The sequence below is a fragment of the Plectropomus leopardus genome, chromosome 5 (assembly GCF_026936395.1).
Source record: "Plectropomus leopardus strain MGB_pleo_1.0 chromosome 5, ASM2693639v1, whole genome shotgun sequence".
NCBI classification, from domain to species: Eukaryota; Metazoa; Chordata; class Actinopteri; order Perciformes; family Serranidae; genus Plectropomus; species Plectropomus leopardus.
In genome coordinates, this window is record NC_142180.1 from 6402099 (window position 1) to 6427597 (window position 25499).

Consider the following 25499-nt stretch of genomic DNA (forward strand, 5'->3'; position numbering starts at 1 on the left):
GATAACACAATGCAGTGATTGTATCACAGCAGCACTAATAAGACAATGTGACCTTAGCTGGAGGAAAGGCAGGCCTGTTGCTTGGTGATGTGTATGTCTTAAGTATGGACATTTTCTTTTTTAAGATTTTGAAAAGGGTCAGTTCACCCACTGTACAAATGTTTAATGGTAAGCAGTGATGCAGCTTTACCGTAATGTGTTCTAGCAATTTATGATTATTTTCATTATCAATCAGACACAAAAAGCTTTTTGAAGGAATCAGCTTTGGAATTTTGACATTCTCTATATCAAACAAACAGAAAAAAATAAAAGAGAGAGAGAAAAGATTGTTAAATTAATTAGAAAATTATTGTTAATCATTTGGTGCCAAAACAGTAAAAAAAACAAGTCTAAATTCCTAAAAAGGATTCAATTCACAATGATACAAAATAGGAAAAAGCAGTAAATACTCACATTTGAGAGGCTGGAATCAGAAATTGAAAACGGCTTGAACAATTAACAATTCCTTAAAATGCATTTTATCTACAAATTGTTTCAGCTCTTGAATAGAATTTTGATTGTCACACTAAAAGCAGAGAACTGGAGCACCTAGTAGCTCACCTGGTAGAGTGTGCACTCCATGTACAAATGCTGTGTCCTTGCTGCAGCAGCGGCAGGTTTGAGTCCAAGCGAAGCGCTTTGCTGCAAGTCATCTTATCTTAAAAAAAGCCAATGAATATTCATACAAAAAGCAGAGAACTTAAACAACTTTTTTACATATGTGAAAAAAACAGGCCAGATTAGCCAGATCTTGGGATTTTCTTGCGTTGCCTTGAGAAAATCAAATGTGATGTTTCAGTGTCTTGAGCACCAAAAACAAAAAAATTGCATTGACCTCCACTGTGCTGGGGAGAGATGTTTCAATTGCAAATGTGTAACTCGTCACAAAAAAATCCCAAACTATCAGCATAGCAACATCACAACAAAGCCTTTAAAAGCTCTTGACAAAGTCTAACAGATGGCTGCACAGATTATCTTTTACTTGTAAGTGTCCACCCTCCACAAGAAGTCAAAGTCAATGTATTGTGGTTATCTGAAAACTTTAATTTATTATATAGCAAAAGTAGCTCTCTTGTGCGATTTGCCATTATCGAGAAGTCTGTAACACTGTTCTGAGAACATTCATTGAGCTGGTAATAACTGTAGGACCCCCCCGCCCCCGTTCAGCATTTACTCACCACTGCAGCACCACTCTGAACTCTGCACACCCCCGAGAACACGAACCTGGAATATCAGCCTTTTGACATAATCATCTTTTCTCTCAGAGAATATTAGTACACTTTAGTGACTAGGTCACTTTAAAGTATTAAACTCCTAGGAGTTAGTTTAACAGCTCTACTAACTCCGACAAATGTAAGGCTGTCAGCCGCGAAACAAACAGGAAACGCCTGCTACAACACAAAAACACAATGGTCCATGTCTCAAAGTACCATTTTTACATACAGACTCAATAGTCTAATTAAAAGCAGTCAAAGTGCTTCTCCAAATGAAAGATATGGTAAAAATCAATTACATGTGAAGATTTAATCAACATAAAGTGTTATAAAAATTGCATTGCGTTTCAAGGGGCATAGAGTTAACAGTAGAAAATAAAGTAGGTAACAAAACACAGTCTCTCTGGTCCAGAAGCGTCTTCAGATTACTCTGAGGGTTTTGGAGGGAGCCGTGCAAGACCGACCGTCCTGATTTCACAGTTCTCCATCTGAAATCCAAGATAAGAAGTTGAAACCGGCTGCTGAAAAGCTGGGCAGAAGTTAAAGGGGTGTGACAAAATAGTCTGCAGGTTTCTGGTAGCTGTGTGCTTGCTGCTGGTTGTGTGTTTGAATTTGTTCTTGCTGCTGCTGCTGCTGCTGCTGCTGCTGCTGCTGCTGCTGGATGATCTGCCGGACTTCCTCCTCCAGCTCTGGCGGGATGATGAGCTGGTCATCGGGGTCCGGCTGGGCAGGAGCATTGAAGTAGCCCCCCAGCTTCCTGACAGGGGCATCAGCCGCCTCCTCTATGAGGTCCTGGTTCCTTCCTTGGCAGGCGACGGAGCCGTTAGCTCGAGCCCGGCGTCCCAGAGTCCCTGACTGAGCCTCCCCGCTGAGGCAGGGAGAGGAAGGAGGGACGGGGGAAGGAGACGGGGAGGCGAAGGGAAGAGGTGAAGGCTGGTGATGCTGAGCGATGGCGGGAGGGATGTTTGTGCTTGGTTGAGTGTGTGTTTGGGTTGCGGAGCAGTCATGGCGGCGCAGACAGTGGACGTCAGCCTCCACCTCTACACGGCTGCCATTAGAGAATACGCCAGCGATGGGCTCCTCGTCCTCGCTGTCGACCCCGTTGTCAGACAGAGCGCCGGAGAACTGTCTGTGGAAGCTTCCACCTCCGCAGGCCGGTCTCCGCACGCCGGCTCGCCCTGGCAGGTTCAGGTGGGACGTCAGGGGCTCGGTGTGAGGCGGCGGCTCCTCTGAGGACGCCGTCGATCCCACCTCGCTGCTCATTTCAGACGTACTGAACTCACTGCTCAGCTCGCTCACTGTTCCTGAGGAGGCCGGCGGCAGCGGTATGCCGCCGTCACCGCTTGCTGAGTAGGGGTGTGTGCTGGTGTGTGCGCCCAGGCCAGGGCTGGGAGGGGGAGGCGGCGGCTCGCAGAAACAGCAGCAGTCTTCTGTGATGCTGAGCTGGACGACGACGGCGCTGAGGCTGTCGGAGCAGCCGTAGCTCTGAGCCAGAGTCACCAGCTTTTTAGCTGCAGCCAGAGCGTCTGGTACGTTCCTGACCGCCTCTACCGCCTCGCTGGGAGACAACATGTCCCACAAGCCCCGGCTGCCCAGGAGGAAGAACTCGTCCTGCGGGGTGAGAGTCACTGTGGAGACGTGGGGTCTGGGGGTCACAGACGGGCACAGGAAGGAGTAACCCATAATTCTGGTGGAGTCTGTTACACCGCTCACTTTGTTATCCTGCAGAGGACAAGGACAAAGAGCTGTTATGTCGTTTTTTTCAGACAAAACCTCAAATGTACACAAACTCCATCCATAAATGACAAATCGATTAATGTGGCAACTGTTTGTTTGATTTATGGATTATTAATTAAGTCTATAAAATGTCCAGAAATAGTGAAAATAATTGTAAATTTCAACCCTAATATATTCATTAACAGAATTTAATTTAATCTATTTATTTTAAATTACTTTTAAAATTAAACTTGTAGTTGTGTAGTCTAGAAAATATCCCCCCACAATTAAAAAAAAGTTATCACAGCTCCTCAGAGATCAAGGTAATGTCTTCAAATTGACCAAAAGTACAAAATCCAGAGATAATCAATTTACAATAGAGCTGCACAAGATGAGGAAAACATGCAATAAAGTTGTTGAATCTAGCAATGACATTACTTTGGATAAATAAACATATTAAGTGTACTTAGTTTTGCGTTTTTGCTGCTTTAGGTCTACTGCTACAATATAAACTACTTGTTAATTAAAAAAAAACATACAATTTTTTCTAACACATTCAAGTGTTAGAAACAATAAAGTAGAAAAGTTACATTTTCAACGTGCAGTTTTCTATTGATACTCTCTTTCAACTATCTCAAAGTCTTTCACAATGTGATTCTTGCACAAATTGATATTGCGATAACTTTTTTTTAACAATAGATTTTGCAGCCCTAATTTCCAATGACAGAGAACAGAGAAGAGCCACAAATCACATTTAAGAGGCTGAAAAAAAAGACTTTCTGAATCCTTTTGCTTTATAAATAACTTAAAGGATTCATTGATTATCACCATTTGATTTGCCTGCTGTCAATCGGCAAATCTATAAATCAACTCATTGTTCCAGAGCACACACATTACGATCAACAACACCTAAACATGACTCTGTCTTTACCTCGGTGATGATGGCGTTATGCTGCCGGACCCTCTGGTACTCCGGCTCCTCTTTGACGGTGTGTGTGGTGGACAGTTGCATAGCTTTACCGTCGCGGCACAAAACAGCCTGGCACTTGCCCACGTTGGCAGCCTTCAGGGTGAAGCAGCCGCCGTGCTCGCCAGGAGCCACCGGATCATGTCTGATGTGACACAGTGCTGCAGAGCCACCCATCCTCTGGCCTGCTGTGCCCAGTTTCCTGCAGGAGAGCAACACGGAAACACTGAGTGAGCCGGTGTGAACAGTCGCTGCAGCAGCCTGGGGAAGTGTTCAGGAGTGATTGTTTGGCTTCTTTGTGACTCGTATGAGCTGTTTGTTTACCGTTGCATGGTGAGGAAAGTGTTGGTCATATAATCTTCCTGCCTCTGGCCTCTGTGCAGCTCCTCTGCTAGCACGTCTCCCATGGTGCACTGCAGCAGGTAAGGCACCTCCACGTTTTTGTCTCCGTCGAAAACTCCATACAGAGCTTCACGAATCCCACAGAAGCTGTCCAGGGCCAGAGCAGCCACACACAGCCTGAGGACAACAACAACAACAACATCAACAAGCGATCTCAGTGTAATGACAATTCTGACAAGAAATTTAGAAAAACATCAAACATCAAACTCCATATCCTCCAGGGACAATTGATCGAGATCCTGCATAATGTTCACGGTTAAAGACAAAAGCATTTTATTAACCACAGTTTCATCAGTCACATCTGCACCAAAACAGATCTGCTGACCAAAAGTGTTTAAATCTTTGCTGTCCAGGCAGAAAACTTGCTATAACAACAATAAGAATGCAATATTCAGCAGTAAGCAGCCAGATCAGCTGAGTTGGTGTTTTGAACAATTTAGAAAATGTATATTTGTGTAGACTGGCATTTCTTTAATTTATTTTAAAGTTGGTTTTTTATGCTTTTATAAAAATTCTGTTTCTCATTACTATTACGTTTTTTTGTGAAATTTTCTGAAAGCATGATGCACCTGTGGTTTGGAAATGTGTTTAATAATCAAAAGAAATTTTACTCACTTTCTTAATTATATTTTTATAGACTTTAAGAGATCCATAAATGACATTAATTCAGATGAATAAAACAGAAAAAGAGGGAGGAGGACTGACTTGTTTTTGACTCCAGAGGCCTCCGTGTAGCCGTGGCTCCACACTGCAGGGGCCCCGTGGCTCTCACTCACACATGGAGCTGAAGGAGATGGATCCACCCTGAAACATTTGATATTACTGCAGAGAGGAGGAAAAGAAAAAAGGGTTAGCTAGTTGGTTTCATGAGTCAATAGCACATATATTTTCCACAGACTGTTTATTACTGTCATTATCATCACTGCAGGATCTTTGAGGTTCATACTTGAGGAGCTCCAGGCTCTTGTGGTCCAGGTTGAGGCGAGGATTCCCGGTCAGGTCCAGCTCCTGAAGCTTCGGAGGAAGAGTCTCTGGCAGAGTCACCTCAGTCAGCTCATTGCAGCTCAAGTCGACACACTGCGAAAGCACAACCAGTGCATTTCATTAACCAACACTGATATCACTTTTCCACCAAAATCAGAGCGTGTACGCAGGGTTCTTTGAAACATGGAAAAAAAAACTAAATATCGGCAATAGATTGCCAGTACACCAGAGCTGTGTACACAGCTCTGAAGCAGACAAGTATTCCTTTCTGTGTGTGTGTGTTTCATTCAACACCAAATACAGACCAGAACACAAGTTAGTAAGCAGCATGGAGGCCAGTAAAAATGTTACGGTATAATGTACTTCTTTTTCATTTCTCTTACTTATTCAGTTTCTCTCTAAAACTCAAAAAATTAAATCAAAATTAAATTTGGAAAGATTCTAGCTGCAAGTTCTAGCACGAACGGTAATTTGTGATGTCCTATCACTGTATCTCACCGACAAAGAGGCTAAAATTAGCGCAGTCACTAGGGTGTTGTATTAGCAATGAAGCTGATTGTAGTCGGCACTGATAAATACCCATGACTACTGCAGAGTCATCTGACCTGAGAGTGGATGCCGATTGTTACCTTTCCCACTACATTATAAAACCATGTTAGCTGATGGGGTTTTTTTGTGCAGTGGGGAAGGGACTTAGCAATTTTTCTTCCATGACCAAGATGTGACGATGACGAGACGAACATCATTAAACACTTACTCTGACTATGTGTATCTACATTAAATTTTGTTAAAGAAAGAAAAAGAGAGACTAAGATGGGGTTTAAACAACAACAAAAATTTACTTAAATCTCTATATTTTGACTGACAAAAAAGGAGACAATATCAACAGTCTACAGTTTTCATTCACTTAAACTATGCCAAAAAGTTCAGCTTTTGGACTAAAATGAAAAAGACTAAAATGAAACTAAAAAACACAGGCTTTAAGTCAACTAAAACTAAAAAAAAACAGGTTGAGATTTGCTAAGTATGACGAAAACTAGCAAGGACATTTAACACAGGGCTAGACTAAATAAAACAACAGCTGACAAAATTGGCCTTGAGCACCAAGCACAGATAGAGAGACCAAAGGTCATTTTAACTTGTTAATAAATTTGATTTTAATTCAAGCATGACTACATATTTGCATCAGACCTTTTGATTTCCCTTTCTCAGAGGTTTTGTTTGACATAAAAGCTCAGAAGACTAGCTCACAAAGAAGCTTTTTTAAAATTCTGACAGGCGTTTTGTGCACTGATACAGAATCATGATGCATGTCTGAGTGGTTTACGAGGCCACCCTTATTTTACACACACTCCTACACAGACAGGAGAATGGAACCGTCATTTGGGTAGGCAGAGATTAGAGAGTTACGAGGAGATTACAAAGGATTTCCTGATCTGGCCCAACCCAATAACGATGAACACAGAGGTAGGCAGACAGAAAGCGAGATAAAGAGGGACAGAAGGAGCACGCTTTCTGTCATCTCAGTAGAATAATGCTGACTTTCATCCTTTATTTCCCAAACTAATTCCACAAGGTATCTAACTAGGACAAAAGCAAATTCTGCTTCTGTGAAAAGGAGTGCATGTGGTTGTTTTGTGTGTCAAGAAGAAAGAACAGCTAAATGAATGAAAGGAAACAGAGCCCAAAATACCTGCGTCTAGCAGACTAACCTTGATCTCAGGCAGCTGGAGCACCTCGGGGAACGCGTTGATGCAGTTGGAGTGGGCGGAGAGTGTGTGCATACGCTGACAGCTGAGGATGGTGGTGGGCACGGCCCTCAGTCTGTTGCCGCTTAGGTCCAGCTCCTCCAGCTGCTCCAGTCGTGCCAGTTTACTGCAGGAGGCAGAGGTACTGTTATTTTGGGACACTGCCACTGCAAACTTTATTTTTAGGGAACCACATTTATCAAACTCATCTCGCTTGTGGCTTAAACCTGACTCTGACCCAAGGCTGTGATTTTTTTCTGTTTCTTGTTTTTTATTTGTCCTTCAATGCAGCAAAATTCAAGGTATGAATCAGCCACTTGACTATAGTTTGGATTTACTCTTTAGTGAGCACAGTTCACATGCAATTCAGTATTTTACCTGGCAGTAAAGGTCTGCAGCTGGTTGTAGGCGAGGTGAAGCACCCTGAGGTGTCCATGTCCAGTCAGCAGAGGGACGCACTTGTCTGTCAGGCTGTTATTGGTGACATAGAGCTCCTCCAGGCTGCTGAAGCTGTCCTCTGATAGGCTGGCTGCTGGGAGGTTCTCCAGCTTATTTGCAGATGCATTTAAGTATCTCAAGCTGTGATGAAATCCCAGGAGAGAATACAAACTTAGTACTTGAACAAATGAAAGAAAGATGAGGGCACAAATGTGCAAAGAAAACCAAAGCGAGTGGAAGGATATTGTGTTGTAGTGTGTACCTCTGTGCTTTGATGAACAGGTTGTGTGGGAGCTCAGTCAGATGGTTGTGTTGGAGGTCCAGGACCTCGAGCTGTGACCTCTCCAGCCTCTCAGCCAGCCGGCACACTTGGTTCCAGCCTGCCAGCAGTTTTCTCAGGCTCCCACTGGACAGCAGCCTACACAACACAGAGACAACACAGCCAGCTCAGCCTCTCTGTGTGTAATCTGTCAGAGTGAACTCTGTTTTACCCCGATGAGGACACAGAGGACTATTTCATGTGTTAATATGTCATAATGGCCCAATCTTCCACTAAGGAACAATGAGTTGATGTTACTTGAGAATCATGGCTGCCTAGATGAAGACTGAAAGAAATGCTTGACCTTGAGTTGAAATTACATTTTGTGCCTCTTATAGAGAAGAAGTAGTTGTAGGACTACAGTCATCTATAGCAAAGATCAAATTGTCTTTGATGGCAACAGTACATGTTTTTAGTTGCTGCCAAAGGCTGTACACATACTGAAAATAGCACTGCACTGGAGTGGGCGTGTTGCCACAGGTACAGAAGAATTTTTTTGGAATAATATACATATTTAGAGTTAAAATATCTATGTGTATAGTGTTTTTAGCCTATTGTAAGTCAGTCTACTCTAAAATGATCCTGCCTCTTAAAACAATGTTTCACATTAAAACTTTCCCTTTTGATTAATAAATTATACATTTTTTATAAAGTGTCTTCTTTTTTGTTCTCTTATTTTTTTAATTGAATTGAATTCAATTGTTTCTGCTTAACATTGCCGTGTGTTGCTGTTGAAGTGTGGTTAAGTTAAACTTTGCTGCTGGAGAAGCACATGTTTTTTCCCGTCTCACTCCCCTCCATCAGTACTAAAACTTTACCAACGCAGTAACCTCTTTGAAATTAAGGAGGAGGCTAACACAATGTCAGCAGTGTGACAGCAGTGTGCTAGCTAGCAGGATGTAATTTTTTTTTCCCTTAGCATGTTTTGGGCTAGGCAGAACATGATGAGGGAAAATGCAGTAACATGCACACACAGCCAGACAAGCCAGCAGGCAGAACAAAGACGCTCAAACACAGAGAGAGAGGGAGAGAGACTTCATTTTTTGCTCAGGATGCCATTACTCCACTTTATCTTTGCAGATGAACATTTTTTGCTGCTATAATAATATTCTAAATGCTACAAAGCCTCTAAAAGATCATGGGGGAAAACTAGACAGGTAAAAAAAAAAAGAAACAATGTGGGAGAGAAAAATAGATGGGTGAAGAAAAGATATATTCTTTGGTTGTCTCCTGATGAACTTTTGCGTTGTGCCGAGAAATGTTGGGTCTCCCTGCACACTCCCTGCAGCAGCACAACATGCAGAGGGCTTGGTGAATGTCAAAATTGCCTAGATCAGGGGGTGTGGTTATTATTACATACTCTATCAGCAAGTCACATAATTCATCTCATAGCTCTTAAACAGCTGTGCCACCTTTAAACGTGATAGCAAGCTTCACAAACTCAAAATTTGAGCCTATCTCAGGAAATGACTTAATGGTTCAGAGCATCAACATGAATGCACATCACCACAACTGTGTATCCAAAGACAGATGGAGTTTGACAGCGATAATTGTAGTGTATCTCACCTCATACACGGTCACATAGTTTAGTAATCATGTTTGAGGGTATGGCCGTTATTCTGACTGACACACGGCCGTTTCATGTGCTTTATTTTCATTAAATTGCCTGACAGCTCTACACACATCAAACTGGTCAGTTAGAGCTCACAATTCTGCTTTTTTATGGAGACATCTCATTACCAGGGCTCATCTTTCCCATTCTTCTTTTTTTCACAAACTTAAGTCTCATGTTTTATCATTGAAAGACACTGCATTGCAAACACTGGTGTGTAACATTAGTAACTAAACTATGCGACCATATCCAAGGCGAGATACATTAGAATTATTGTAATCATACTCCATCTGTCTTTGGGTGTGGAGGATGTGTGGTGATGTGTGGTTATGTGTGTTCATGTCGTGACGCTTTGAACCCTTCAGACTTTTCCTGAGGTACAACTTTCCGTTTGCAAAGCTCCTTATCATGTTTAAGGGGGGCACAGCTGTTTCACAGTTATGAGACCATGGTCGTGACTGGCTGAGTGTATTTAATAGTCACCAAACCTGCTGATCTCAGCTATATTCACCTTCATCAAGACCTTTGGATGTTGTGCTGCTGCAGCAGGTGTGCAGAGACTCAGAATACTTCTCTGGAATAATGCAGAAGTTTTGCGAAGTAACGCAATTTTTCTGGTTAAACGCAAAGTATTTATTGTTTATTTCATCCAGATATTTTCAACCATCTATTTTTTTCTTCCCATTTTTTAACCCATCTTATTTCTCTCTTTATTATCACCTCTTTTTTACCCCCCCCCCCGTTTTTGTCACTTGTTTGTTTTCCCCCTATCTTTTTTCACTCATTGATTGCTTTTTTCCCTAAACTTTTTTTTTACCCATCAACCCCCTTTTTTTACCATCTTTTTTCACCAAGCGATTTTTGTCTACAAAATGTGTTTTTTTCACCAATCTTTTTCTTTCCTTCACAGTTTTTTATTTCACCTATCTTTTTTATTTTTTCTCCCTAATCTTTTTTTCACCCATCTATTTTCCATTAAGGGTTGTACACAGCACCTTAATCTTTAATTTTGTGCTATATTACCCATTCAAATGTTAACTCTTACATCCAAGCAGCTACCTCCCTTTCCGTCTGTATTTTAAGAACACAGTGTATTTGTGAAAAACGTATCCATGCAGCAGGTGTTTGTGTGATGCTCACTGTATAGGCAGCTCTGTAACAGAGTTATGGTTGATGTCCAGCACTTCCAGTCTGCTGCTCTCACACACCCAGGCGGGGACACATCCCAGCTTGTTCCTTTAATAAAACAAATACAGTCAGCATGCAGCTTAGAACAAGAACATAGCCTTCTTTTCTCCACAGCAAATAGGACAGTTAAGTATTCATAGAGTCTTCATACCAGGACAAATCCAGAACAGTCAGATTCTCTGGCACCGGCTGCACCTCCAGCAGCTTCAGCTCTACAAACACAACATGCATAATTCTTTATAATCTGTGTCTGGATGTATATATAGCGCCAGACATTAACCTGTTTATATAGCACATAATAAATGTTAGTACCGTTGTGTGCAGCATGCAGGCTCTTGAGGGCGTGGCCACTGACTCTGAGGAGAGAGAGAGTGTTCCTGTCGCAGCGGAGGAGCTCCAGCCTACAGAGAGGCCTGACATCCAGCTCCTGTAACCCAGTGTCCCTCAGGTCCAGCTGGACTATGTGGACCAGCTGCTCCGAGTCTCCCGCTGTCACCTTTTGAAGCCTGTTCAGTCTGTACAAGAGAGCAAATAAACATAAGGAAAGAGGGTAGAAAGAACTTTTTGAACTTTGGGATTAAGATTTCCAAATCCACAGGACAAAAACAGGCAGTGATGCAGAAACACATAGCAGATTTTCCCCGCAGTATCTTGGGAAGTGTTGGATTTCTGATCTGCATTGTTCCTGTGTTATGTCTAAAAATGTCCGGAAGTCCTTGAGGATATGTTTACCTGAGATCTATGTGGCGAGCAGGCAGCCACTGCAGTCCGGCCATATCCAGGACAGAAAGCTGGTTCCCTGCCAGACACAGTCTCTCCAAGCCTCTGAGCTTCTCTAGGACAGGGGGGACGCAGCTGAAACAGTTGAAGGACAAGCCGAGGTAGGTCAGGCCCTCCAGAGAGCCCAACTCCATGGGCAGACAGCTCAGGAAGTTACCATCCAGGAGAAGAGTCTGCAGGCTGAACACAACAAGAGAACACAGGATGATGGACGGCAGAAAGTGCTCAACATTAATCTGTTCTTAGAATCTGTTCTAGAATAGCCGACTCGTGATTGTTTGCTTCAGCCCACCAGTCAAGTTGCACTTTTACATACAGTTTAAATCCATGTCTTTGAAAACATGGATGCTTCACAGAAAGCTTCCTCTCAGCAGATATATACAATCAGCACAGCTTCAAGGTGTTCTTGAGATATCACACTCACAAGAATGAGACAGGTGCGGTCACAGTGACCTTAAACTTTGACGTGTGACCACCAAAATCCAATCAGAACATCGTTGAGTCAAAGTGGATGTTATTTGCCAAATTTGACTAAACTTCCTCAAGGCCTTCTTTAGATATCTCATTCACAAGAATGAGACAGACATAAGGCAATGTTTCCAACTCTTTTCTGATGACAGTAGCCAGAACTAGTTCCAAAATCGCTACAGGTTGCCAGATGACATCATGTGCTCATTTGCATATTGGTGACATTGTCTGTCGCTTTTTAGAAATAAAATCACTGAGATGGTCTGAAAGTTGCTAAATCTATCGGAAAAATTGCCATGTTGGCAACACTGACAAAACGTCACAGTGAGCTTGACCTTTAATTACAAACCCAGTTTGTAGGTCCAAGAAGACATTAGTGCCAAATATAAAGAAATTCCCTAAAGTGTGCAACAGACGAACAACCCAAAAACATAATGCCCCTGGCCACGACTATCGCTGGCAAGGAGACAAACAAAATTATCCATGAAACTCAGAGTTGAGGTCTAAATGTTGAATACTGTAAAGGGACATGTTTAAAATCACAGTACATCTAAACAGTGCGTAACTACACACAGTTTGCTGGTGCACACAATAACTGAGTGCTTGACCCCAAATACCCTGTCATGCGGGGATAGCATCAGCATGACTCTGCACTCTGATCACCTGCACAAAACCTCTGCACCGTCAGGACACAAGTCTGGTGCACAGCCAGTTGTTCACTTAATACAGAGAGGGATTAATCTGCATTGATGGAGCCACAATGACAACAGCTCCCATCTGATGTCAGCAAAGTACAGGTCACAGAGGATACTTTCTGCTTTAGGGCAAATATCTGGCAAATTATCATCATCATTATCAGCGCCGTTATCATTATAGCAGCAGCCCCAGCGGTCATCGTTTCTCTTTCTGCACACTTACTTGTGCATGGTTCCAACTTCTGCAGGCAGAGCCGAGAGACGGTTCCCAGACAAGTTCAGCTCAGTAAGCGAGGTGATGTCACACAAGGCCAGGGGAAAGTCTGACAGAGCGTTATTTGACAGACTGAGGCTTCTCAGTTTACAAAACCTAGAGAGAGTTAGAGAGAACGAGGGGGAAAGGGGGAGGGGACAGGAAGAAAAGGGGTAGACAAAGAAGGACAAAGATGTTAATCTCTCAGTGCTATAATCAGACTTTAGCCTTCTACTGAATTGAAAAACTAACACTGTGAAAAACTTTTTTAGTCACATAACGCCCATCTCATAAACAAGGAAAATTATGAGAGGAAGCCTGTGCAAGGTCTCAAGGATGCAGCTCCATAATGCTTACAGTACACGCGCTATTTAAAGGTAAATGTTTACACGACTAAAAGGTTTCACCATAACAATGCAGCATGGGGTTCAGGTAGGAACATCTGTGTTTGTGTGTGTGTGTGTGTGCGCGTGCGTGCGCGTGTTCCTCCTGGCTTTCCCTGCTAGTCTAATCCAGTTCACGGAAGGGTCGAGGTGAAAGGCTGAGCCGGACCCACGTCCTTCCGAGGGAAAGTCACAGGCTCGGCACGGGAAAAACAAATTCCTCAAAAACACTGCCTGGGAAGCGTGTGTTTACGGAGGAACAATAGCAGCGTATAATCACAGTATATCATCAAGTAAATGTCCGGCTTCAGCATAATCTTCTTCTGAGTAGCTACAAAGGAGCCAAAGTAAGAGGGAGAGAGAAATTGCTGTAAGGGGAATATTTCAGCAGAAGCAAAAAGGACGAAAAAACATGATTGAGACATGACAAACATTGCATTGCTTCTTTGGGGCAAATAACATATCAGTTTAATGAAATACAAAGCTTGATGCTCACATAAATGATGCTCATCTTGCAATTATCTCGGCAACCACACCTGTGTATATACATTGTGTTTGGACAACAATACTGGACTTTATCTAAAAATGATTAATATTACGTGGAAACGCAAACAGGAGTTCACGAGTGTCCAGTAATTAAGTGTCAGTCTGTATCAAGTCTTGTGCTACTGAAGGAAAAGTGTGTAGAATTTATATGTCACTAAATCTTACACACTACTACTTTAAATTCAATTTTGCACAAGTAAGGGACACACAGCTTTTCAGTAAAGGATTTTTACTTCAGCCACAAGGCTGTTAAACCAGGACGGAGGCACAAAAATGGCTTGGAAAGCTCTGCCATACTTTTTTTTTAAATTTACATCATCATCATTTCTAGCTGCCAGAGAGGGCATCAGTATGCAGAATAGAGGTTGACAGATTAATGGCTTGGCCAATTATTGAGACCGATATTTGGCATTTTGTCGATTACTGTATCAGTATTTTATTTTAATAATCACTGATGAAACTAATTAATTAAAAAGTGCAAAGAAAGTATCAGCATGGGAGGAACCCTTCCTTTGTAAAACCTCGTTCTTTTTATTTATTCATTTTTTGTTTAAATTCTCACTTGACTGAAAAAGTTGCTGGGAACTTGCTGTATCTGATGTTGAAAGTTTCAGTTTTAATCAAAACATTTGCTAAAGGAATTTAAACAAAGTCTTGTGTTGGAGTTTGTTACATTCCAAATTCTTAATCTTGATAGAGAGATTTTTATTTTTATTATAAATGCAAATTTGTTCCAGATATTGGTTATTGGTCTCATTATCTACTAATAACCTGTATCCGTATCGGCCCTGAAAAACCAATATCGGTTGAACCCTACACAATATGTAAAGTTTTAATACTTGTCAACAGTTGGACCTGGATTAATCAACAACACTACTAAATACCCATTTATACTGCCTTTCGACTGCAAGAAAGCGGTTTCGGGATTTAGTGCCTTTTTAAACAACACTCCTCTTGGTCTACAATAAAAAAAAAACAAAAAAAAAACAAACTGATCCTACAAACAAATACTTACTCCACATACTTTGTCCTGCTGCCAGAAATACTCACTGTTAAATGTGTATTAATATGCTGCTGAAAATAGTCCCCAGCATATATGCTATTGAAATCAAAGTATATAATTATAACCCATGTTTAAGGATTTACATCTTAGGAAGGAACCGATTGGCTTGGGGTTTAGAGCCACAAACAGGGTAGGGAAGTCAAAAAGTACTGACAGACAGACTTCCGCATTGTGGGTTCTGTTCTTTCCAAAAGATTTGTGAAAAATAAAGATGTAGAAATGACAGATACTGCTCATCTTATTTGTAGGTCTGGCTCCAATTTCATTCTTATGTTGCTCAGATGCTGATGTTAAAAGTTGTTAGTGAAGCATACCTATTCTATTTTGACGGGGCACTCATCCTGTAGCAGATGACTGATGAAGGTGAATAACTGCACAGACACAAAGACATTCTCTTACACTGAAAATGACATTATGACCAATGACAAATTGGACGAGCCCTCGGTCCCCGAGGTCAGGTGGCTGGATGTCAGCTCTCTCATCACCGGTGTAGGTCTCTTTTAATCATCCAAACCACACAGCCGCCCGCACACACGTCATCTGTAATTTGATCTAAGCTGCTTCCTCTTTAGATCATATGCTTGCTCCCCAAGACAGCAAAAACACCGAGGGATATCCAAAGGAGGGAACGACAAAGAGGAAAACACGCTTTTCAACGATCGTCTCCTCCTGCTGCATTGTTCCAAAACACACAGGATGGTGTTTGGTGACAGAAACTCACCTGGTGAGTGCTGGAACACCTTTGTGCAGCGACATGAAGTTGTTTTTGAGATTGAGGTGTGTGAGGTCCTGGCTGTAAAAGAGCTGAGCGGGCAGCTCCTCCAGGCTGCAGCAGGACAGGTCGACCGAGTTTATCCTCTGGGACGCAATCTGACAAAGAGGAGAGGAAGGACAGGACAGCATGATGAGCAACCACAAGAGGCAGTTGAGACATGTAAAATCCCACCATCATCATCAAGATGAATCAAACTTGAATTTATGTGCCAATAAAATCTGATTACAGAAGCAAACAGTGTAACTGTGGACACAGATACATGCAAATTACACTTCAAGTACCTTTGAAGCCGTCCGGTGCCAGCGGAGGTGCTCTGTGTAGGAGTCGTAGCTGATGTAGTAGGTCTGACTCTGAGGACCAGCTGAGCTGAAAGCCAGGCAGTGGCTGTGTCTCCTTACCTCCTCCACCTGCAGCATAAAACATGTTGTAGCTTCTTTGGCATCTTTTCTTAAAACCAATAAATGACTGAGGTTTCAAAAATATGTCATCTTCTCCATCTCTGACCCTCTGTCTTTCCCCAAAATATTTAATGATACAAAAATTCTTGTTTTTATCTCTTTTGCAAATGGCATAAGGCAAGTTTTTGAGGTGGTTAAAGTTATTCAATCTTTGACAATGCACACACACACACACACACACACTGAGGTGCAGATGAGTGTGAGATTCGATTAAAAATATCCTAAATTAAAACACGTTGCCCAGTTCTTCTAAATATACCATGTTTTGTTCATCAAAAATATTCAGCTACTTGTATCTAGTCTTCACTGGAGTGGTGTCCAGGGATTCTGTGGTCTCCACTAAACAGCAATGTGGCCTATACATTACTATAGAGTTGTGCGACGCCTTTTATTTTAGGATAAAGATGCACTCTACAAATTCATTTCAGTCCCTCCCAAAACTAAGCATTTCTGTTCTGACTTGCCATACACGTGTGATGGTACAGCAGTAGTATTTTTTGATGAAATACATAAAGACTATACTGCAACAATATTATAGGGTTAATTTACACATTGAGATTTTTGATGAATAATCATCAGCAATGTGGATATAATGACAGATGTTGCGTTCATGCTACGAGCAACACAGCAACAGGCTACATTTCATTTTCAATGGAAGCTATGACATGATGCTGCAAAGAGATGCGCTACACTTGTTGCTGCCGACAAAAGTGATGCTCTACAAACAAAAGTTGAACTGACTTCATCTTTTTTCAGCGCTCCAAGTCCATGCAGTAAAGAGTCAGCTGCTCAATGGTTTGTTTTTAGCTGCCGCACTGCATTATTTAGCTTAGTTAGCTGACCCTGTGCTAGCTTTATGTAAACTGCAGTGCACACAGGGATGCAACAGGGCGGCAAAATGAGATGTTAAAATGGAGCTCAGACATTGATCATGAGTGTCAACATTTTTATGACCAAATACAAATTTTAGTTGATGTTCAGTCGAGGTGCTTTGTGGAAAATAGCAGAAACGCAGACCCTGTGACTACGTTACGGTACGGTCATGTTTGAGTGACACTTCAACAGCCACTCGGCGATACTGTAGCTATAATAATAATAACAATAAGATAAAGAAGGCACGCTTATGCTGTTTCACATCTGGTGTGAAATGCAGCATAAATGGGTAAAGGCAAATCACAGAACAGCTAAAACAGTCCGGTAAATTCATATGACAAAAGAGAGAGGATGGCAAAAAGTTAAAACATTTTTCAACTTAGGACGGCAACGCTGTCTACCGTGGCTGTTGCTGGTATCTTCTGCCGACCTCGCCTAATTTTACCGTCCTGCTCTTGTTCACTGAAATGACATACGGTTTGCCGTCTGCCAGATTCCATGTGGACACACCAACAGGCTGATAAACAGGTACCAAGCCAGGAAACTAATCAAACAAATAAAAGACATGAACACACTTGAGAAAGTACCTTTCCACCTATGAGAGGGAGGATGTGCATCTTGCCAGTGTGGGCGTGTTTCACAGAGGAGACAATGAGGCAGGTTCCACTCAGTGTGACCTGACGCTTCGACCAGCGGTTCACCGGCAGTGCCAGCTTCCCTTTCCGCACGTTGAACACCCCAGAAAGCTGCACTCGCTCAGAGCCACCCACACTCCGGGGCTTGCCTGAAGAGAGAGAAAGAACCTTGTTACATGAGACTGAGTGAGACGGCTGATGATCATTAGTGGAGCTCTCATCATAGACACTGATTTTTATGTTTCATAATGGCCTTTTTGCACAATAGAAGATGTTATTTTTAGCTGTCTGGGATTTTGTGAATGAACTCGCTCACACTGGATGTCTCGTTCAGAAAGTGTAGAGTGACTGAGAGCTATGTGGTTATGTAAGTGAATTGTAGCTAATAGCGTGCAGGCCGCGAGAGCGAGCAGTCACTCAGGCGTGATTTGTTACATTAACCCCTTGCTGACACAAAAAGCAGCCACAGTTCAGCTACCGTCGCAGGGCAGAGCGGGAGATTGGCCTGAAACGCCAGGCGGGGTGTTCCCCTTCATCGCCTTGCGTGTTTAGACACAGTGAAACAAACTATAACAGACTGATGATGTACAGTGTCTTATAAAACTGGGTTTTCCGGTCGGTGCTTTTCATTCTCAGCTCTAGTGATCACACAGCGGAGAACAGGAGAAAGGGAGACACATGAAGAGTGTGAGCCACTGAGAGGCCTGAAATCAGATTAGCTTGTTATGTAACGTCTTATAACACCAGCACCTTGATCCTCCCGGACGCCTCCTCCAGTGACTTACACAAAGCGTCACTTAGGTTTTACTGGGACTTACCAGCTCCTGAGGGCTGGCTATCCAGCTTCAACGCTACAAGTACAGAGAGCAGACACTGAACGCTTGGTCAGATGCCGAGAATTCAGAGAGCTCCAGATCTAAATCTGAATTTTGAACGTTTTGGATTCTATTTTATTTAGGCAAAGTTACCATACAGCTGTATCTGTTTGAACATTTAATATTTGAGAAATTGTGATTCTTTTGTAAAAAAAAAAAAAAAAGACATGCTGGAAAAACATGCTTACATCCTGCAAAGTTAAGTTTCAGAAAAAGCAACCAAAGCCCAAACCACCTGGATTTCATTGCTTTATTCACTGGGATCTAAAGATATCGCTACCACACAGAAAAGTCAGGAAAAAAGCGAGTCATTAAAGCGCACAGTTTCCAGAAAAATATATTTGTTATATCTACTGCACCGTCCAGCTCTTGTAATGTATGGTTTGGTTTTGTGAAGTACTTAGTAACTTTGGTTTAAAAACAACGCTATACAAAAAAAGTTATTTTATTATTATTATGGTCTTTAAAATGTCTACAACTCATTAGGGATGGGAATCACCAGAGGTCTCATGATATGATATTATCGCAATTTTTAAGTCACAATACAATATTGAATAGAATAATATTGTTTAGTATTGCATACTTATATTCTGGTCATTACCTTTCTTCAACTACAAATTCCGTCACCAAAGGAAAACTTTGTTAACATTTGTTTAATCATATACGACAAAGTTTTCAGTCTGTTTATCTCAGTTCAATCACTTACAGTATATCATAGCAAACTGTACCTAATGGACTGAAAAAACAATAGATTTATTTTTCTAGTATGCTGCCAAAACTTTACTTTGTATTAGTAAAATTAATAATTTATATAATAAAAAAGTTATACGTGGTGTGTGTGAATTGATACGATATTGCTACGTAAAATATTGCAATACTATGCTGTATCAATTTTCCTCCAACTCCAACAACTCATACAAATAAAGATTACTTTGTTTAGTGAATATTCTGCTGATTATTTTTTCCATTAATCAATTCATCAGTTTGATAGTTAATTGTAAGAAAATGTAAAACACACTCACTATGATTGTAAAAAGTCCCAAGTTTACATATTTGAGTTGCTGCTTTAATGCGACCAACAGTCCAAAACAGTCCAAATTTACTGTTACAGAGAAGAGCAGCAAAACCTGGCATTTGAGAAGCTGGACATAAAAGTATTTGGCATTTTTGCTTAAATAAATGAATCCATTAGGCCCTAATTCATTACCAAAATAGTCCATCAACTAATCGTTTCAGCTCTGCTGGTGTTTAAAATCATTTTGGGTGACTGCCATCCATAATTTCAGAGCTTTTTGTAATTAATTCAAAGATGAAGGATCTGCCCACATAAAAAAACTGAAGTTCTGTATGTATCCTTGGTTCCAGCAGGAACAGGGAGTCCTGACAGTACAGACGCTGATGATGTCAGTTAATATAAATAAAGATATGAGGCAGAACAATTCATGATAAACTTAGATCTGGTGGTTATAAACACCAACAAGTCTGATCATATTCATAAAAAGTCTCAATACAGTTCTACATTTTCATACATTATTAATGTTCAAAATCAGTTGTGGTGTCTTTTATGAGAAATGCATGAGGCTAACGATTGAATACGTGTGACATAAACGTACTGATGGAGCTGATCAATGTTCGTTCAAACACAGCCCATTTTAAACTAAACAATAATGTGCTCTGTGAATTGTGGGGGTCCACCCTTTCCTGGGCGGTGCAGGCGTGACATAGTGTGTTAATATACACACTCATACATGCCCTTTTCCGTCCGGCCATTTCTCTGACTGGGGAACATCCTGTCTCTCATCAAGCAGCCGAAAGCAATTTCCTGTTCGACAAAACTTTTTGATGCATCTTGTCCCTGACAAGCCCGGTGTCCCTACATGCACCGAAAGTCCAGCAGTCCAGCGGTTACAAGACTCTGCTGGAAGCAGTGTTTTGGATTTCGGCTGAAATCTCAGCTCTTAAACAGCAGCATCACTGAGCCGTGCAGCTGGTGTGGTGTTGTGTGATGTCCACACTCTGAGGACAAAATAAGATGCTGGTCTTCATAGCTTGCGGGTATTTAGTGAGTGCTGGGCACCAGTATCTGACACGTTTGCTGGGGGAGTATTTAACCTTGTGGAGTAAAGCAGTGACCTCTGGGTACTGCAGTTCTGAGCTGAAGAGGAGTCTGCTGCTGTGACTGTCTCAATGAGATCTGAAACACTGAGGAGGTGAAATATGAGTTCCACTGAGGTCACTTTTCTCTTACTGTCAGCACTGTGTTTGTGCATGTGTGTGTGTGTGTGTGTGTGCGCAATAGAGAGATAGCAAAAGAGAAAGAGAATATTTGGTAGCGTGCATTTTACCAGAGGGATAATGCTGAGTCAAACTCCTGTGGTTCTGAACAGCAACAAAAATTATAAACAATTACACACTCCAAGAGGACAGGGCAGTGTGAAGGATTTTTTTTCTTGTAAAATTGTTTTACTTCTCCAGGCCTCTAAAATAACAGTATGGAAATAAATGAATCAGTCAAAAAGGGGTTCCAGAGCCAACTTTGCTTTGTTTTTAAAAGGCTCACAAGCCAAAACAAGTAGGGATTTGTGGTAAATTATTCCAATTTAACTTGAAATTTCTTATGTTGCCAACGCCAAGTCACTTCTCATCATCACACCACTTCTCCTCTGTAATTGTCCCCGTCATGCCAGCAGCACTTCCACTTTCCTGTCGCACCAGCCTCTCACTGCTTGTTTCACGGCTGCGTGTTTGTCTGCAGTAGCTGGAAGGGCCCCTGCTTTCAGTGGCCTAACTCTACGTCATGCTTTGTTCCTCTGTCATGTTACTGTGAGAGCCAAGAGTGTAGTGGGGGGAAGGAGGCAGGGGAATTTGCCCAGCTCTCTTTTAGGGTAGCACAACTTCTTTAGTGGATCTCTAGGTTAAAGGGAAAGTTCAGATTTTTCAAAGTGGGGTTGTATGGGATACTTATCCATAGAGAGTATATTACAAACAGTAGATGTTGGTCGGCACGCCCCCAGTTTGGTTAAGCAGGCTGGAGTCTGACATGGAGGCTATGCAATTTAATGCTGTGGAGAGGTCAGCAACAAAACACATTTTAGTGTGTGTACACTTTATTGATAGTATTTTCATTGCTTTATCTTAATATCAGACAGTGATTGTCAACTGAAAAAAATAAAGCTGTTGCATTGCTGTCTTCAAAGCCAGACTCCATTGAGGAAAAACAATTTTTTAACATCACTGAACACAAGAGCTGCTGTTCTGCCATGGCCTTGATCCATCAGTTGTTTTTTTGTGTGACTTTGGCATGTTAAGGTTATGTTTGGCATGTTTAGGTTAGTCTGGTCAGTTCACCAAAGTCACACAAAAACACTAACTGACTGATCGCTGCAGCGACAGACTAGCAGCGCCTGTGTTCACCAAGCTAAAATTATTATTTTTGTCAGTGGAGTCTGGTGGCTTTGACAAGGGCATAGATGGGGAACTGAACACGTTAACAGCTTCACTGTCAAAATGGGCTGTCTGGTAGGAAGGTAAAACAGTAAAAATACTCTAAAAATAGTGTACACTTAAACTAATATTGTTTGTTTTAGGTGATACTTTTTTTAGTTGGCTAAAATACATTTTGTTGCTGGCCCCCATCCACAGCAGTTGATTGCTTGGCTTCTGTGTCAGACTTCAGCCTGATTCTACAAACTGGGGGCATGAAAACTGACATCTACTGGAGGTAATACACTGACTATTGATAAGTACCTTATACAACCACACTCCAAAAAATCTGAACCATCTCTTATGTGGAGTACTGGTGTGTTTTATTGTGTGTTTCATGTTGTATGAAGAAAGAAAAATGAAAGAAAGATGTGTTCTTGAATGCTCTTAAAAGCAAACTGAAAAACGGCACTTAAAGCATATTTAAAAAAGGACTGACAATGTGATAACATGAACTTAAAATTAATTTTAGTAAATATGATTCCCTGTTTCTTTCTTCATCATCACCCCACGCCTCTTTATACCCACTTTACTCATGGTGTGAAAAACAAGGTCAAAAACAATATCCAGTTGTGCTAATCCCAAAGGAGATCATGGCTGTTTTCCATCCTCTTACTCTGCTTGTCAGCAAAACATGATCTTTATCAATAACAACAACATCAACAACAACAGCAGGAGGGAAACAGAACCCACAACACCGTATGATTGGTGGCTGGTGTGCCCAAAGAGCAGAGCACACCTGTTACCTCCAGATGTGTCTCCCCACAGGACTACACACAGAAAGGGTTGGGTGGGTTTACAGGCAAAACACTGGGTATTGTCCCATGGGGACAATTGAATACACTTGTTTAACAGTCCGACTGACCAAACACAATGACAGCGCTCACGGTACACTGAGAATGGATGAACAATGACTGAGCAGAGACAGGACGAGCACAACTAAAGTGGCATGGTGTAACTAGCAGCCAGTGGCTCTCTGACAGCTAAGATACAGTGTGATTGGAAAAGAGAGAAATGTTCTTATTGTTTAAAAACATACAGTACATGCTGGCAGATCTTTCTTTAGAAATAAATCATCAACAACCTGTAAAAAAAAATTTTAATTTGGATTTTTATATATTTTCGACAAAGTACTCACCAAAATAGAAGCGAATCAGGCAGCCAATTTCTGGGTTCATCCCCTCCCCCTGCACTCTCCATGGGTCTTCAAACCCCAGATTAGTGAGGTACTCATTTAATATCTGAAGTGGCCTCTCATCATCTTTCAGCCGCTGCACTGCTCCACCATGCAGCTGGAGGAAAAGAGCCGGGGTCGGACTAGTATTGATGGGCTCGGGCCATCCTCTGCTCCCCCCTGGGATCTCAGGGTCAGGCTGGACAGATGCTTGGCTGGACAGGGGCCGAGTCTGAGAGCTGCTGGGGCATTTAGAAGGAGGTTTGATTAATTTGGGGGAATCCACATTATCACCAGCCCCAGCCTCAGTGTCATCCAGGGTGGTTGTCGCTTGGCTGGAACCACTGCAGGGGTCTGTGGTGGGCAGGTCTGTGGCAGAGTTGCCGCTTGAATGTGTCGGAGAGGAGGTGAGGTCTACTTCATCTGAGGAGCTCTCAAATGGATCAGGTCCCTCTGTGGCACTGTCACAGTTTGGGCTCACCATGGAGGAGTCTGTGCCCAAACCCTGGCCTTCACTGAGGGAGTCTCGGAGCTCTGTGCTTCTGGGTCCACCTGGACTGAAGTCCTCACAGGTGCTGCTCTCCATATCTGAGCCTGAGTAGACTCCATAACAGTCAGCCATACTCAGGCTCAAATCCATCCCAATATCATTCAGATAAACTTCAGATGAGGAGTTACTTGCAGTTTTATCATCCAACAAGTTAGAGGACAGCTTAGTATCAGGATAATACTGTTTTGTGTGTCCATTCTCCTCTGATTTGGGGTTTTTGACATCCACACTATCACTAGGACATTTGATTTCATCAGCATGCCCATTACTATCTTTACAATTATCTTTTAAGTCAACAACAGCAGCAGTTTTGTAGTTAATTCTCAACACAGCCCCAGCTTTGCTCCCTTCCAGCTTACTGGCTACCTCTGAGGCAGTGGTGTCCACTGTGCAGAGCACCGGGCGCGGGTAGGAGGGCGTGAGCCAGTCGTGGACGTGAATGCACCCCCGCCGGAGGTCCGATCTCACCCATGTTTTATCCGAGGCCTGGAGCTGTTTTGACTGTTTCTGCCGAAGAAAAGTCTTTCTATCCAGGCTGAGGGTGCTCAGCGGCGACACGGAGGGAGCGGGGCTGGCTGTCTCAGCAGAGGACACGCAGGGGGAGCTGCTGGTCGGCGGAGCCCCCAGCGAGAGATTCCTCTTGTGTCTCTGTCGTCTCCTGCTCAGCAAAGAGTTGACAGAAGTAGTGCTGTTGACCGATGTCAGGCTGTAAATGTTGGCTGTTTTCACGGCGGGAATGTTCATATTTTTGGCCGCGCCGCCGATAGCGTTGGCAACTTGGTTTTGATAGATCCCGTTCCTTATCGCAATCTGGAGAAGGGAGGTGGCTGCGAGTCCCTTCCCGAAGAGTTTCGCCTCTGCGCCTCCACCGTCATCCTCCCCGATTGAGGGTCTCTTCCCCGCAGACAGCGGTGGTAATCCACTTGGCTTGACGGTATTACTGTCACTGCCAGACTCGAGTACCCCCTGCGGTGTTGATGAAGTTGAAGCCGCCCCAGAGTCGTTTTCTTTCACACTTTCCATCCTGTTAGCTAGCAGCGGCGGCGCCAGTTAGTTAGCAAGAACAGCCTGCAGGTGAATGCTAGCCTCCGTTAGCTTACAGCCGTTAGCTCGCTCTGGTCGCTGGCTGGTTTCTCCTGGCAAATGTTGAACACGGCTCCGCGTTAGCTTAGCATGCTAAAGTATTGCGCGGTTCGTCCAAGGAGTTGCCCCGCTACATCATCCCATTTCGTAACACGCCCGTTAGCTCGTTTACAGGAGCTAACTGGCTGGTCGAGATGACAAAACGCTTCTTTTTCTAGTTGGTCGCCATGGAGGCTAGCGCGAGAAGGCGCGACAGCAACTGTACAGACAGATGAGAGTGACGGTCAGCAGGACACGGTGGACAGGGCGGGGTCTCATTGGATATGAATTATGACGCCTTCAGGTGCTCCCGAAAGCTCGGAATTTGTGTAGGTGTGTACATCGACGGGGTGTGGGGGGACTTCTCAACGTGGTTAAGACAACCAGGAAAGGGCGAATTCCCCCGGTGTTTATTATTTGGTTCAGAGAGCAAGAAAACCGGCGGTAAATTCATCGTATTTGGTAGTAAGGTGACAGTATTAGCCTGTCATGGTGGAATCACTCAGATCCCGGTGGTGAAGTGTAATTAACCCTTTGAAACCTGGGCAACATGGAAGAAGACAATAAGCAACGAATAAATGACCCCAAAATTAGCAAGAAATTAGTAAAATGTACAACCCAATTAACGGAAATTGAGTAAAAAGAAGAAAGATAAGGTTCAGGATAAGAGAAATACCCTGGAAAATGTGCTTAAAATTATGATAATTTTGGAACATGAATTTAAATATGTAATTTTGAT

The 25499-nt window shown here is 42.5% G+C and overlaps 1 protein-coding gene across 1 annotated transcript; it reads right to left on the reverse strand.

The window, feature by feature from the left end:
- Positions 1-146: 146 nt before the first annotated feature.
- Positions 147-25035, reverse strand: LOC121963152 (PH domain leucine-rich repeat-containing protein phosphatase 1). The gene is made up of 17 exons (XM_042513482.2): positions 23053-25035; positions 17509-17705; positions 15872-15997; positions 15537-15685; positions 12794-12940; positions 11360-11587; positions 10940-11142; positions 10779-10839; positions 10580-10675; positions 7771-7926; positions 7449-7649; positions 7035-7197; positions 5285-5415; positions 5044-5160; positions 4261-4455; positions 3901-4138; positions 147-2975 (listed from the first exon to the last, which is right to left on the reverse strand). The coding sequence occupies exons 1-17, from the start codon at positions 24659-24661 to the stop codon at positions 1794-1796; spliced, it is 5199 nt and encodes a 1732-aa protein (XP_042369416.2). The 5' UTR covers positions 24662-25035; the 3' UTR covers positions 147-1793.
- Positions 25036-25499: the final 464 nt, after the last annotated feature.

What these genes read in the sequence shown, in the direction of transcription:
- LOC121963152 (XM_042513482.2), bottom strand. Translation starts at nt 24,661, where the DNA reads ATGGAAAGTGTGAAAGAAAACGACTCTGGGGCGGCTTCAACTTCATCA. An exon ending in CCTGATTCGCTTCTATTTTG is followed by an intron (nt 17,706 to 23,052) that starts GTGAGTACTTTG and finishes CTCTCTCTTCAG; the next exon opens with GCAAGCCCCGGAGTGTGGGT. An exon ending in GTTACAGAGCTGCCTATACA is followed by an intron (nt 7,927 to 10,579) that starts GTGAGCATCACA and finishes TGTGTTGTGTAG; the next exon opens with GCTGCTGTCCAGTGGGAGCC.